This window comes from Halyomorpha halys, unplaced genomic scaffold, assembly GCF_000696795.3.
Source record: "Halyomorpha halys isolate HHAL.00 unplaced genomic scaffold, Hhal_1.1 Scaffold183.1, whole genome shotgun sequence".
In the NCBI taxonomy this organism is placed as follows: Eukaryota; Metazoa; Arthropoda; class Insecta; order Hemiptera; family Pentatomidae; genus Halyomorpha; species Halyomorpha halys.
The window spans coordinates 363952-379563 of record NW_027114717.1 but is presented as its reverse complement, the minus strand read 5'-3'; the positions used below and the strand labels follow the sequence as shown (position 1 = coordinate 379563).

At 30.8% G+C, this 15612-nt stretch overlaps 1 protein-coding gene across 1 annotated transcript in view; it reads left to right on the top strand.

The window, feature by feature from the left end:
* LOC106679192 (Fanconi anemia group D2 protein) overlaps nucleotides 1–14967 on the top strand; it is a 31451-nt gene extending 16484 nt beyond the window's left edge. Inside the window, exons 16-26 of the mRNA XM_014418205.3 lie at nucleotides 661–904; nucleotides 1453–1595; nucleotides 4620–4872; nucleotides 7079–7309; nucleotides 10014–10173; nucleotides 10254–10457; nucleotides 12265–12487; nucleotides 12571–12757; nucleotides 12842–12991; nucleotides 14399–14566; nucleotides 14646–14967. Coding sequence (XP_014273691.1) covers nucleotides 661–904; nucleotides 1453–1595; nucleotides 4620–4872; nucleotides 7079–7309; nucleotides 10014–10173; nucleotides 10254–10457; nucleotides 12265–12487; nucleotides 12571–12757; nucleotides 12842–12991; nucleotides 14399–14566; nucleotides 14646–14780 — 2098 coding nt within the window. The 3' untranslated portion in view covers nucleotides 14781–14967. The remainder of the gene's footprint in view (nucleotides 1–660; nucleotides 905–1452; nucleotides 1596–4619; nucleotides 4873–7078; nucleotides 7310–10013; nucleotides 10174–10253; nucleotides 10458–12264; nucleotides 12488–12570; nucleotides 12758–12841; nucleotides 12992–14398; nucleotides 14567–14645) is intronic.
* Nucleotides 14968–15612: the final 645 nt, after the last annotated feature.

Genomic DNA, 15612 nt, shown 5'->3' with positions numbered 1-15612 from the left:
CATATATCTTATATATTATTTTTAGAAATACAATTTAAATATCAATTCATATTGTCATTACATTAAATCTATAGTATAAAAAGAGTAATTATTTTCATTAATATAGATATATTAATTAATATCAATCTCATCACTTTCTCTCAATTTATATATCATGTAAAACTCTAATAGAATAGTTTTGGAATGATTAAAGAAACAGGAAAGATCAACATTTAAACATTTGGATTAGCTTTATCAATTAAATTTCAATTGGTTTTTGATTAATAATTCATGAATAAACTTTAGAAAATTAGATTCAATTATCTAAATATTGCTGCTTAAGCTTTGATACCTCATAAATCCAAAAACATCAACAATATGATCTTTATACTTATAAAAAGAAATAATAATAAGAACTTTACTTACAGACTTTTCGTCTCAACCATCATTTTGTAGGATAGCTATATATTCTCGTTCTGATATCAAGAATTCTTTCGAGATGCTTACTGATTAAAGTGTTAATTTTTTTTTTTTTTTTTTTTTTAAATGGCATAGAGATTATTTTGGTCTTACGAGATATCATAGCTTAGTTGCCCTCCAATTGTTGGTTGCTCTCAATCATAAAATAAATAGTTTATAAAAAATACCATGTAAGGTTTTAATTTATTTATTTCTTTGTAGAATCGTGGCTTTGCCTGGTCTGGTCAGGTTGATTCGTGCCTTGGAACTGGCTGATCTCACTGAGATAGATGCTCTCCTTGGGTGTGCCATTTCGCTCCCTTCACCAGCGATATACACAAAGTTCGGAAATGTAGAAGTACAGATCCAAAATTTAGCTCTCGATTGTCTTTTCCACGTTTGTAACTTTCTCAGAGAAATGCTCAACTCATTTGTCTACTTTGTCAAAGATGGGAAGCCAGATAAAGTAAAAAATATATTTATTTATAATGTAGTATTAATAAAAATTATCTATAAAGTAAAATCTTAAGTATTTATCTTAAATAACTCTTTTATCACAGAATCTATTTTAAAGATTATTTTACTGAACGTTTTACTCCTGAGCTGATGATGAGTAACTTGTGGGGCTTGCCCTGGAAACCCATTCTGTTAAGAACGTGAGGAGTTTACTAAAGCTACTTTATTCTGGCCTTAAAATGAAACAGCTTAATTTACAGAAAGAAGGTTTATTTTACTTTGAGTTATTGACTTTTTCAACTAGGATGATTAAATGGAGTTCTGCTGTAGTTAGACCACTCTTGGATTTGTTTACATTCCTCTTTGAGCACGGATTAGACCTAAAATTATTGAAAATCCTTTCATCATACAGAGCTCAAATAGCATGTCTCCATTTATTATTTTTCTATAAATAATTTTATTTTGTATAATAATGTTATTATCTTCAGTGTAGATGTATTATGTACCTATTTGACACGGTTTAAAAATAAAATGGTTACTAATTTTTTTTTTTTCCAGATTTTGAAGAGACTTCGGGCTGTTGTTTACTTCCAAAATCTCATCTCTGTCTGTTTGCCACAAGCATACGATTACAGTCCTCCTGTGTACTATCTTGATGAAATTGGTAAAAAACCTGCAGCGCAATCTGAAAAATCAAAAAAGTAATTTTAGCTTTATTACTAGAAATCTAACAAACCTTAAAATATTAACTACTATAATTAACAAATTAATTGTTTTTAATTACTAGCATTAATTTATTTTAATTAAAGAAAGATGGTCTGGGTGCGGCCAAATAAAAACTCAAATAGTGATTAAACTATTTATATTGAGCCAACGTTTCGCCCCACGTTGCAGGGCTTCATCAGGGCTAAAAAAGATATAAACACTTAAATGATGCAAACATAAATGAACAAAGTAAATGAAAAATTAAGAAGATGTACAGTGAAACTTAAAAATTAAATACAAAGTTGTAGAAAATTAATAAAAAAAATGAATAAATCTAAAATACAGTACAAACTAAAAGATGGAAAAAGGGGGATAAGAATAAAGGAAGATAATGAACAAGATAGGAAACATACCTAACAAACTGGAAGTCAGTGTGAAAGTGAACTGTTGACGGGATGTAATAGAAAAGTAGTGTGGTGGGGATTGACAGTTAAAATTTGTTACATTTGAAAATAATTTTAAAGTAAACAGTATTGGGAAATTAAAGGAAATATTAAAAATAGGCAAACATTAAACAATAATATACATTATAGGGAGAAGAAATTATAAAAGAGGTTATAAAATTTTATTGTAATCAAATAGGAAACTTACAAGTACATCATTTTTCGACATAGTCACCTTACTTTTCAACACACTTGGTCCATCATTGTACAAGCATCATGATGTCCTCATAAAAGAAGGTTTTTGGTTGAGCTGCGAGCCAGGAATGCACCGCTTCTTTCATTACTTTGTCCGAGGTAAATCGACGGCCCATTAATGCCAATTTGAGTGGACCAAACAAGTGATAGTCAGAAGGGGCAAGATTGGGGTTATATGGAGGATGAGCCAGTACTTCAAAATTGAGTTTCTGGATGTTTCAGCAGTGTGGGCACCAGTATGCGGACAGGCGTTGCCGTCGTGCAACAACACAGCACCTTTTGACAGCAGTCCTCAGCGTTTGCTTTGAATTGCAGGCTTTAGCTTGGCAGTAAGGATCTCACTGTAAAGTACACTGTTTATTGTTGTGCCCTTTCCTCATAAAGCTCCAGTACTGAACCTTGTGAGTCCCAAAAAACCATAAGCATCAGTTTTCCTATGGACGGTTGGGTCTTGAACTTTTTCTTGCATGGCAAATTTGGATGTTTTGATTCCATACTCTGCTGTTTACTCTCTGGCTCGTAATGATGAATCCATGTTTTATCACCAGTAATAATCCTGTCCAAGAATTTGTCATATTCGTTACCATAGTGATCCAAATGTTTTTGGCAGGTGTCCTAGTGCGTTTATTCATAGAACTGTGAGTTGTTTTAGGACCCATCTTGCCCAAACTTTATGAAACCCAAATCTGTTGTGGATGATTTCTTAGGTAGAACCGTGACTAATTTGCAGACAATGGGCCACTTCATCAATAGTTACTAGTCTGTCTAAGAGCACCATTTCACTTCATCTTGAGTATCATTGAATTTTTCAATCCGTTTCTAGACACTCCGTTGTGGTAAAACACTGTTCCTTGATGAATTTCGGCCCCTGATACTCCTTCCAACCACAAAAAACGGATCACTGAACATTGCTCTTTGGTGCAAATAGAAAGTGGAGGAGCCATGATTAACAGCGATAACAAAACTAACCTAGCAGCTTGTAACTTACATAGACATTATACCATATAAACGAAGCATGCGTCATCAATGCTAAATGACAGTGCTACCAAAATAAACAAAAATATAACTAAATTGTGGATAAATATTGACTTACCCTCATATATAAATGAGCTGTGTACTCTCATGGCTACACACCAAATCACAATTCAGTACACGGATCAATTTAGAGAACTACACCTTATCTATATTAAGAAGTTGAAGTGAAAATAGACATCCTTTAGAATATCATCAATATTCTATATTTACATACAACTAAAGTTAAAACAAAGTTGCTTTATATTTTTTAATTATGTTACCATTTGACAAAATTTCGAAAAAGAAATGGATATACTTGTCAATAAGGAATAATAGTACTAGAAGATGTGGTATATAATAGTACTAGAAGATGTGGTATATAATAGTACTAGAAGATGTGGTATATAATAGTACTAGAAGATGTAGAAACACCCTGAAACGTTGTACAAGTAAATATAGAATATTGATAATATTCTCAAGAAGTCTATTTTTAGCTCAACATCTTAATATATAAAGAACCAACAACTTCCAAGGAAATAAAACCTAGAATCTGATCTATAGTTTACTATATGTGACAACTTGTGGGCTGTCTGTAGCTCAAATGGTTAGCCGCAGTCTTACCAATCTGAGATCTGCTGGCGGTATCAGTTTGAATCCGGTCTGGAATGTTGACTGTTTTCATTGAGTGGCAGTCCCACAAAATGAAAAACTTTGATTCCCAACCATGTTTAGGCAGTATAGGACTCCAATGAGTCTCGGCTGAAAAAAAAAAAAAAAAAAAAAATTGGCAAGATTGGAATTTACATGTTATCTCATATTCGGCAGTATTTATCTAATAAATTGCTAAATTTTTATTATTATTAAAATAGCACAGTCTGAAAACTGTGTAGTTCATCATTTCACTCCATCTATCATCCACACCTGCGGTTGTTTGGGTTGATTGACTTTTTTCCCTGGCGTGATGGGGTTTAGGACCAATAGAATTCTTGCCATTCTGCAAATCCACACACAGTCATTTCATGTTCAATTTGATGGCCACTTTAAGACTTTTATTTGATATAGGTCGTTGGCCCTATGTGAATTTGAAGGAGATGGTCTGGATCGAGGTCAACAAAAACAGTTAATAAATAGTTGAAACTATTTATTAATTTCTTGAACACCACCTGGATCTTCTAGTTTTTTGATTTCCTTAAAACCTAGGCAATATTCTTAAATATAAATAATAAATTCGGAAGTCTTTTTGCTTCAGCCTATACATAATTATTTTAAAGTAATAAATTAAATTAATTGAACAAAACTTATTTTCAGAGTAGCAGTTCCTAAAAGGAAAAAAACTGCTGGAAGAAAAAAGGCTAAGGACAAAAGTAATGAAAAGGATAAGGAAAAAGATGACAATGAGACAATTGATGAAACCGCAGTATCAGTCGAAAGTGAAGACGAAGAGGACGTAGAGCTCATTTCTTTAGAGTTCTCCAAGTTCAAATGCCACCTGCGGGAATTGGAGTTCGATGTTTGTATAGTCCTTACCCAACCTCTAGTTACAATGCCGAAACCCATCCAAGTAATTATAACATCTTTGTATCTCTAATTAATTAGATAGAATTATCTGTAATATATTTAAAAGTCTCTAATTATTCTAAAAGAATCATACTTCTTCATCATTTCTAAAATATTGTTATATTATTTACTTCTTTATATGTTTTTAATTTGGTATTTTTTTTATTTTAATACATTTGTTTAAAAATAAGTTTACTAGGGATATAAAGTTGTAACACTGAACAATATAAGGCTAGAGCAAGTAAGGAATTCAAAATGACTGGGTGCTCCTCATGAAGGAATATGGCTGGATAGGTGATGAAATAAATGAAAGAATAAAAGCAGCCAGCAGATTTTTTAATCCCCTTGAGAAAGGCTTTATTCTCGAAAACAGAAATGTCAAAAAACATAAAGAAAGTAATTTGAAAACTTTACTGATCCTCACCTGTTCAGGTTGATCATGGACTCTCAGTTTAATGCTCACTTCAAGCTATGGAAGAATAGAGGGGAAGGCAAGATGAGACAGGGTGTGAAATATATAACAATGAGTTCAAATCCAGGACTTAGACCAACTGAAGATATCGTAGAAGAACATCAGCTGAGATGGTTTGGCCATGTTGCTAGAATGGCAAAAAACAGATTGATTTGTTGTATTTGAAACAAAAGCGGAAGGCCAGAGAACAAGAGGAAGACCAAGGGAAACATGGGAAGGTCCAATCCAGGATGCCGTTGGCAAAAGAGATTTAGAATAGGTAAAGAGAAGACAGATGGTTCAGGAGAGATTCCTAGATCATGCTCTACTGAAGTGATCCTTACACCCCTTTTTGTACAAAAGAAGATTAAATAAAAAAACATTTGGTTTAAATATTAAAAATTTGATTCATATTAACAATATTTTCCTGTAAAACTTTTATTTATTGCTATCATGTTCTTATATTTTTAATTGTGTTACTGTTTTTAATAAAACACTGGTTGTGTATGGAATTTAGAACTACATTTTGAAAAAGGATCTTATTGAATAAGGACTTAACTGTTATGAATCGATGTTTAGATTTAAAAATCCAAAACAGATATGCGTCTTTTTATTCCAAACTCCTTAACCATCCTAACCCATTAATTCTTAATCTTTCATCCTTAACAATCCCTGATAATCCTCCGAGGCGTCTGAAAAGAAGATGGCCACGGGACCTTCTAGTTTAAATTAATGTTTGAAGTACCACCAATGGGTGGTTCCTTCCCAAGATTTTCAAGTGTATATGAAATATACTACATATTTACCTGTTGTATTATTTTGTACAGTTGTAAATTACAATAAATAAATAATAAATAAAAAAAAAAAATAAAAGATTTAAAATTCTACCTATGTTATGATAATCATTATTAGACCATGAAAATGGAAAATTATTGAATTACAATCTTTGAATCTGTGGGAATAGTCAAGGATTCATATCATTTTATTATAATATAAAACAGGTAGTGTAATTGGACTTGATGGTCTTTGAGAGGAAGATTCTGCATAAAATCTTTAGAGATGTGGAAGTTGATCAGGTGTGAAGACGTCAGACAAACCAGGAATTCAAAGATCTCCAAGAACTAGATGTTATCTAATCTCTGAGAGTCAGTAGATTGACAGGTCTACTTCAATCCTAGAAAAAGGAAGGATAGTAGCGCTATAAAATATAATTAAATTAAGAATTTAGAAAATAAAACCAGACAGTAAAGTGGGCTTCTGAAATGCAGAACGAGAGAAAAGAAGCATTATGAGGGTTTTATAAGGTTCAAAATGTGTCGGTATGTCAGGGAGATGCAGTCTTTATCGACTTTATGATTGACAGAATTCTTTGTTAAATTTATGTGAATGGACTCGGAGACACTTTTTATGGTTGCGGACAGTAGCAAGAATTGATGTATTATCAAAATTAAAAGCATGGTTCAGGTTTAAAGCGTGTTTTGAGAATTTAGAAGCAAATGGGTTACAGGAGTTGATAGAGGTTTTGTGCTGCGAAATGCAGATCTTAAGTTGATTCTTACTTTCGCCGATATAGAAGGAATTAGCAACATGGGATAGAACAAGGTATCCGGTTAACTACATTGGAACAGTGCAAAAAAGGAATAGGGTCATTTATTTTAGAAAAAATAGGAAATTAGGTTCTTATCTTATTATCTTCCAGTATTTAATTGATTCTTTTTATTTTTAACTACATAATAAATATTCTATATTTTTCTCTTAGGATGGTTTTTGTAGTGCAGAACTTGGTCCAAATGAACTAATGCTTATCTTAGATGACCTCAATTCAAAATTGAGATACTGCATGTCTACAAGCAAAGGAGTTAGACCACGCAAAGAACCAGTGGGTTTTGATGTGTTCTCTACCGTACCGTTGGATCTGGTTGTTACCAATGTTTCCAAACTGGCCCATCATCTCTGCAACCACTTACACAAAATAGTGGAATATTTGCATGTAAGTTTAAATTTCAGATTCGTTTTGAGAATTCCAATTAAATATGTACAGAATGTCCAAGGACAGAGAAAACTTAGGAGTAAGGAAATTTTCCAAAAGTTTATTGAAAAATAAAATACCAAGTTACTTAATAAAAACTTGGGGTGGGGTACCCTCTGGAGGACCCAACTCCCATTTTCCAAATTATATAACTGTTCCTTTAATTGTACTACTCGTTGGTCAAATTGTATAACTATAATTTACATGTATTCTGCAGTTCAGGTTGTATTATTTTTTTCAATAATGTAATATTCAAAAATTATTTCAAGTAAATAAAAGGAATTTTAATAGTTTTTACTTATTCTAATATCTTAATTATAACTTGGGTTCAAATTAAAAGCTTTAATATTAAATAGATAGTAAAATTTTATAACACTTTAGACTCTTAATCTCAGGGTCGGTTTCTAGACAATCAGAACAGACATTTAGCTACTAATAACACTTAAATAAATTAATTATTAACTACCTTTACAAATCTGCTTAAATTCTATCATGAGCAACACTAACCAATTACTCGATGTCTTAGTTCTCAACAAACAAACACTGAATGTAAACAATCTCATTCATTGGCGATCCAAACAAAGAGTCACTTTATCTTCATGGATGTTCTTTTGATTTCTTCCTTTTTCAAGATGTCCCACTGAGAGAGACCAAGGATGTTCAGGACCTCCTGCATCCAGGATATGTCCTTCTTCTCCTGCCTAAACCACAACTGATCCAAAAAACCAAGCTTTCTTCCTTTCCCCTTCTCTAGTTCTTCCATCTCAACATCGATTGTAGCACAATGGTTTTGAGTTTTTGCTTGTGAATTTCTCTATGAATATTATTCTTTGACATTTATTATCAACTTCTATTTTTCTTGAATATACTGTAATTACAAACCTTGATTGAAAAATAAATATATTTGAAAATATCTGAATCTGCTCAACATGAGAGCGATTTTATCGACTTCAGAATGGTGCTGCCATCTTGGCTTTATTTAACAATGTTTTCACTCTATATTTGACTGTAAAAAATTGGTTAGCTTTCTTTTTGGTTTAACAAAACAAGTGAACAATATTGAAACGATACATAAAATAAAAAATTACTGAAAACCCTTTATACATAAACATAACTATTTACCCAAAAAGAGGATATTACAATATAGATTAAGCACAACAAAAAAATTCAAGTCTTTATCCCAGCATTTCAATTTGAACTTCAATTTAGTGTCTCTTAAATAACAATGTTGGTAATCAGTTTCTATCCTGTAAATTGCACTGCATTGTTATTCCATCTTTGTTCCTGCACCTTGACAGAGCAACATACGATTTTCCATAAGTAAATATTGTTTCCTTAGATGTCACAGATAAACTGATTTTTTCAAAACTCTGTCCTTGTGATTTATTTATAGCCTAGCACTTGATTCCTTTTTTATTGACATTTATATTATTCCACTTTATGTGTAAAATAAAATTTTACTCAGTGATCACATGTAAAATTACATATTATACAGTGATCCTATGTAAAATAAATATTACGCTACGATTATATGTAAAATAAAATATTACATGGTGATCACTAAAAACTTTTTTATAATCGAGAGAAATGTAAGTTAATTTTTGTTTTTAAATTGAAATTAAGTAAATTATTATTTTTTTTTTTTTATTAAAAAAGTAGTAAAATAAAAAAGATGTTATTCTGAATTTTCTTTTTAGGAAGTTCGATATATTATTTTTTAAATTGTATAGGTTAAAAAACTTCCAAAGTGAATATAATCTATTCTATATTTTTCATTGTTCAACATGATTTTAGGATTGTAAAGGTACGTGAGTATGGAACAATTGTCCCAAAATGTTGTATAATAAAAAATATAAAATAGATTATATTCACTTTGGAAGTTTTTTCACTACAACAATTTTAGTTTTTAATTTTTTAAAAAAGCAAGTAAAAAAATTTATTACAAATCTTTTTTGTTACTTACTAAGCTATATCTATATAGATATTCTGTAGACTATATATAGATATTCTATGACAGCGAAAACTTAAAAAAGTAAGACATTTTCACTAAACTAATCAGAAATTAAGGAAATTTATCAAAAATTTGTTAAAAAATAAAATACAAAGTTACTAAACATAAAATATATATATTTTTAATTAAACAAGTAAGTTTTTTTTTTTAGATTAAAAATAATAAAAGAAAAGTATAATAACAAAATAGTTGTAAAATTATAAAAACAAAGATATTAATAAAATAAGATAAATTTTTCTGTAAAAAAAGTACTACAAATTTTATTTTGTTGCACTCACAACTTACTATACCTTTGAATTTGCAGACAAATCACCAAAACTGTTCTAGGCTTTATGTTTAGTTCTTCTTGTTCTCAACTCTCTGATTTGATTTTATTCATTTTTGGGTAGTTTTTCATTTTATATCTAAAAATAAAATTATCAAAACCGGCTTTTAATAATATTCTCAAATGAAGCAGATTTAAGACTCAGTTAATGAATCACATAGTCAGAAACAAAATTACCATATCAAATTCAAAAAATTACTTTTTGTAGTAATAAGTATATATAGTAGTAACATGAACTATTATTACTGCTATTGCTGTTAATAAATATTCATTTTTATTAAAAAATATCATTATAATATTTTCAGAACTTTATTGTAATTTTTTTTCAGAATCTGTTAATAATAAATGACGGTATCTTGGATGCCACCGGGATGTTCTGTACTGGCTCTAATGAAATTAAACAATGCCTCACTTTGATCTTGTCTGTTTTCAACGTCTACCTCTCATGGCCAGATTTGACCTCTGAGGTTTACTCGCAACGTCTCATGAGTATATTATTACATATTATTCATTTCTGTTTTTATTCATGGCTTATTGTTATTATTTATTTTATTTTTTCTATTCCTTAGAAACACTGATAAAGCTTGGTGGTCCTAACATTAATAAGAAAGATGTTACTTGTCGAAACGAAGCTCTCACAGGTGCTCTGTCTTATCTTCGAGACATCACTAAATGTGTTTTAGACTTGACGTCTGCTGTCGGTTTGGTCACACTGATGAGTACGTTAGTGTCTTTGCAAGAACCGGAAGGGGATAAATTCGACCCAGAGTTGGGTAATTTTTATTTTTAGCTCTATAATTTATGTCTATTTTAATATTAAAGTTTCTCTTTTAGGTCCCACTCCAGCCAGTCCATGGAAATAAACAACGAAATTTTTTTTTTAAATTTGGCAGTCTTTGGATTGGCCAACGGAAGTTAAACTTTAGGAAATGAAATAATATATTAAAATTTTATTAATTATGATCATGCGTTCGCTCTTATAGCTTGATGCAGAAAATATTAGTTTCAGAATAATAATAGTAATTAGAATAGAATAAAACAGTCATTTCCTAAGTCAATTCTTGGAGCAAAATTTTTATATTGTAATAGAAGAAAATAAGATAACAGTAGTTATCATTACTCACATACATCACATCACTCATCAGACCAGCACTACCTAGATTGTTAAGCTACTGTAAGCTCTTACCCTCCTACTTATAATATAAAAATTTTCCTGCTAGATTTGACCAGTGTTGTCTCTCCTCTACTGCACCACTTCTGTTACATCCCTCGTGTCATAAAATCAATTTATTCCTATATAATAGGGGTGTTAATGATGTTGTGTTAAATATAAAATGTTTCACCATTTTAAATGTTATAAGTATGGGATTGTGAGTAGCCCTGTTTAAAGTCGTGTTAAATGTATAAGAGCTCCCAACGGATTTTCTGAGCAACTTGTTTTATAACCTTTCCTTCCTAAACTTCATGTTATTGTTTACTTCTTAGTTTTTATTTAAAGTTATAACTTAAAAATTATATTACAACATGCCTAGAGTGGAAGTTGTGTGAAAATATGGGCCTTGGGTGTCTTGTTGATCTAACTTGTGAGGAAGAGAATCAAAATGAGCTAATAGACAGCTTTCATTACATTATTATTATTGTCATCCATTGTTTTATTAGTTTTAAGAACATCCAAAACAATACTAACACAATCAAAACACAAACTACGATCAATTAACCTAACACGACAACAGACAAAATGGTGCGGAGCTCAGCTGTTCTATTGCATGATGTCATTCTCCATTTAACAGACCTAGTAACAGACTCTCAACCATGTTATATCGTTTTAACATGGTAAAAGAAGGAAATATTTCTCCATTTAACATGATTTTTTCCACGGTTTAACACGCTTTTAACATTTTAAACTAAAGATCATGAATACCCTTAATGTCATTGAAGAAGTTTTACTTCAAAAATGTAAATATTTATAAGTTAATAATATTTTTAGTGTATTTTTCATTTTCTAATATGCTTAAAACCTTCCCAATATTTTTTAATAATTTTTGGGCGAAGTAAAGATTAAATTATTTATTATTCTTGCAATTGTTGTGACTCTGTTTTCGAGTTATAGACTTTAAATATTATAAAATTTGTGTTTATGTTAGTGTGAACCACTATTTGTCGATAAAAAATGGAATGATGGTATGAAGTGGAGTTCACTTGACTGTTCCATTTGAAGCGATCAATAGTGGGACCCATGAAATCATCTTCATTACACATACTCCATTCAGCCTACTTCATTGTTTCATTTGGAGTGGTCAATAGTGAGACCTTTAAAATCATCACTCCAAGCACTTCAGTTAGTCTACTTCATTGTTCCAGTTAGAGTGATTGTACCATGGCCACCTTTATATAGAATAAAAATAAATCTAGAATTGTCTTAGGAGGCCTTGTCATTTAGATACTTCCAAAACAGTAGTTTATTGATCAATTATGTTTTGAATTTTTTAGGATTTAGTTATAGTTAAAGACCTCTTGAGACCAAGCTACATTTTGTATGTTTATGCTAAAATATATCTTATTCTTTAATCTTATTTCTAGGAGATTTGTGTGAAGACTTTTTAAGAAGAAAGTGGTACGATTCAAAAGGTGCCGAAGCAAAGGGAACATCAGTTAATCAACAGCTGTGTGTGTTATTAGATATTTTTCTTAACGATGGAGATAATTGCTTAAAGAATGTTTCAAAGACGCTTAATTGGCTTTCATTAGAATGTGAAACTCTTGGAAATGATAACTCCCTTACAACTTTTCCACATTTCAATAAGTAATTTGATTTTTTATTTTATATTAATGTTTTATTCTAGATTAAGATTTATGCTCATATGATTTGACTTTTTTCTTTTTCAGAAATAATCTCAATGTAATAATTCGTTCGATTTGCAAAGGACTTTTGGGAGGAACCAAGAAAGTTCTTGAAGGAAAAGATTACAAAGAACAATTGGAAGTTTGGGAATCGGTTACCAATTGTCTTCAAGAACTCATCGCTATAATAAAAATTCATGATTCCAGAATAAACCTTCGACAATTCTTGAAGGTTCGACAGTTATTTCAGGATAGTTATTTCTTTCCCTATATTATCTACTAATATTTTTCTGACATAATATTTATCCATTTACAGGGTAGTTTACCTATTCTCAGATATTTCTTGTCTCATGGAATGAACATTTGTTCTTCGATGTTCATGATAGAGTCGACTTTAGTATCTCAAACGATAAAGAAGCTACAAGTTGTTACAAGATACATCCAGTCGATTTGTAACTATAGTAAGGTATGGAATTTATTGTATCTAAAAAAGACAGTTTTCAGGGTATCAGAAATTTTGAAAAAATCAGGAGTATGTCAGGGTTTTGGGAAAAATTCAGAAATAAGTCAGAAGAGGCAAATTTTGTGACATCATTAATTTTGAATATTATTAAGGCATTAGCTTAGCAACCTCATATCCGCAACAATGCTGGTTTGATTCCAGCCTGGGCCCTTTGACTATTAATGATCGTAATTATTTTATTTCCCACAAAATGAAAACTCAATCCTCCTCTGGTTAGAAAATGTGTAATCAAAAGTCGTAGAAGGTATAAAGAATGACGAAAAATCCATAAATAAAATGTTTGTTCTTGATATGAGTTCGACTGTGCGGGCATGCACAATGGGTTCAAACATTTAAGTAATTATTGTTGTAATTACACTTGTTAGAAAGTAGATAAGTTATTTTAAATTAGTACAACAGACGGAAGACGTAAAAGTCTTCAGATATTTGAAAAAAAAGTTATAATTTTGCAGATAGAACAATTTAACTAAACAGAGCAGTATTGTGTTCCAAAATTTATCATTTACTGTTTACATTATAAACAAAGATATAATTATAAGGTAATTTTTTTTTTTTTTTTTTTTGTGCAGATATGGTTGGGATGTGTAGTTAGTAGAAATTAACCTTAAATAAGAGAAACTTATTTTATTTGTGCCAATGGTTCACCTTTCTCTCCTCCCCCCGTCCCCACTTTGCATGGCTTCATTCTTAGACTAAATCATGGAAATTTTAAAAGGAGATTTAACATAAAAAAATTTGATGGTGGAGATAACTGGCCTGATGGAAATCTAACAGCTTTTAATGGAAAATTTGGGTGTAGTCTAGAAGGAACAATCAGAAAAAATGTGAGTTAAAAATGCTCGGAGGAAAGAGTGAGGTCAGTAGAAATCCGAGATGGGCAAAAATTAGCTATATTTGAAACTAATAGCTAAAATTGCCATGGATATGACCCTTATTGATAAAAAAATATCGTCTCCATTTTAGCTATTAGTTCCGAATATAGCTATTTTTTCCCAATTCTGATAGGAATTAACACAAATAAGCAAAAATAAATTAAAATGAAAACAAAACAGAAATAGGTTTGTGTTAATTTCTATTAACAGCATTCCCTTCTCCCTCCCACCCTCCTGACCATCTCACATCTTTTCTGATTGTTCCTTCTATACCCAAATTTTCTGTTAAAAGCTGTTACATTTACACCAGGCCACTTTTTTCCACTATCAATTTTTTTCCATCTTAAACCTCATTCTGATACTACCAAAGTAGGATGAAACATTAACAAATAAAATAAGTTGATTTCTACTAACCACACCCCATCTTCTCACTTTGAATCTATAGTCATCTATTAACACATTTTTTTTTTTTTTTTAGTTAAACAAAGATAGTTCTTTGATTCAACAATTGCCTGGAATCAGAGGAACTTTAGAAAATATTCTCCTTTCGGTCAAGAACATGGTTCTTCAGAACAAGTGTGCCGGAGCTTTCTTCATGGGGAGTATGCGGAACAAAGACATTCATGGTGAAATCATCTCAGCAGATGTCAGTACATCAAATATTCTATATTATTAATAAACTATAATAAGCATAATGGGTTATTGATGCCATATTATATTTTTAGGATACGACTGAACTTGGAGATTCGGAGGAAATAACTCCGACAGTTGCAGCTGAGAATACTGGTGCTGAAACTTCAGGTAATGAAAGTGACCATTCGAATGCTTCCCATACGGGTTCAATCAGCGATGTGTATTAGTCCTCTAAGCTTTAGCTCTAGTTTTAATACCTAAATTTGTAATTTGTATTTTTATTGTAATCCTTTTTTTTTTTAATTTTTAAAAAAATGTAAATAATTAGTTAAACATTGCTTATTAAATCTACTAGATGAATTGTTAGATGAAAATCAATTTACTTATTTTAACAATCTGTACAGTGTACTTTTAATGAATAAGAAAATAAATTGTTTTATAAATAACTATTCTCTAGTTATACCTTACTATGTTTCTAGAAAATCTATCCTTACTTTACCCAGAGATATTTATTACCTTGTTCTTACAAGAAATCTTTTGAAACAAATTTGTACGTAGATATACTCGTCTAAGCAGGATAACCAAGGGCGGAGACTAATTATGAGTTTAAATCATAAATAGGCCATGGTGTCTCAAAAAATATAATTTACTAATCTTGGCAATTTTTTTCCCATTAAGGCATCATCAAGGCATAAGTGTACATCTGAAAAACATTATAGAGTAAAAAACTTGCCATTCAGACACAAGATATAACAATTAAAATAACCAAAACCAATTACGAAAAAATAATTGGTACTCAGCTCTAAACACTTCGTCATGGTAACTATATATGGATATAGCTATAAAATAGTAAGTCTAAATTAATTACTTGATCCATATTAGGGTGGGCTGGATCAAATGCATAATTGGCACAAATCTGTAAGTAATTTGAAAGCTATCAACATTTGTTTCTGAATCCTTGAAATTGTTTTCTCTGGTGTTCTCAACTTCTCATAACGGCTATAAAAGATATTGGTGAGAACTATGGAGTCTGTTAGTGAAAGGAAGAAGGCAGTAGCT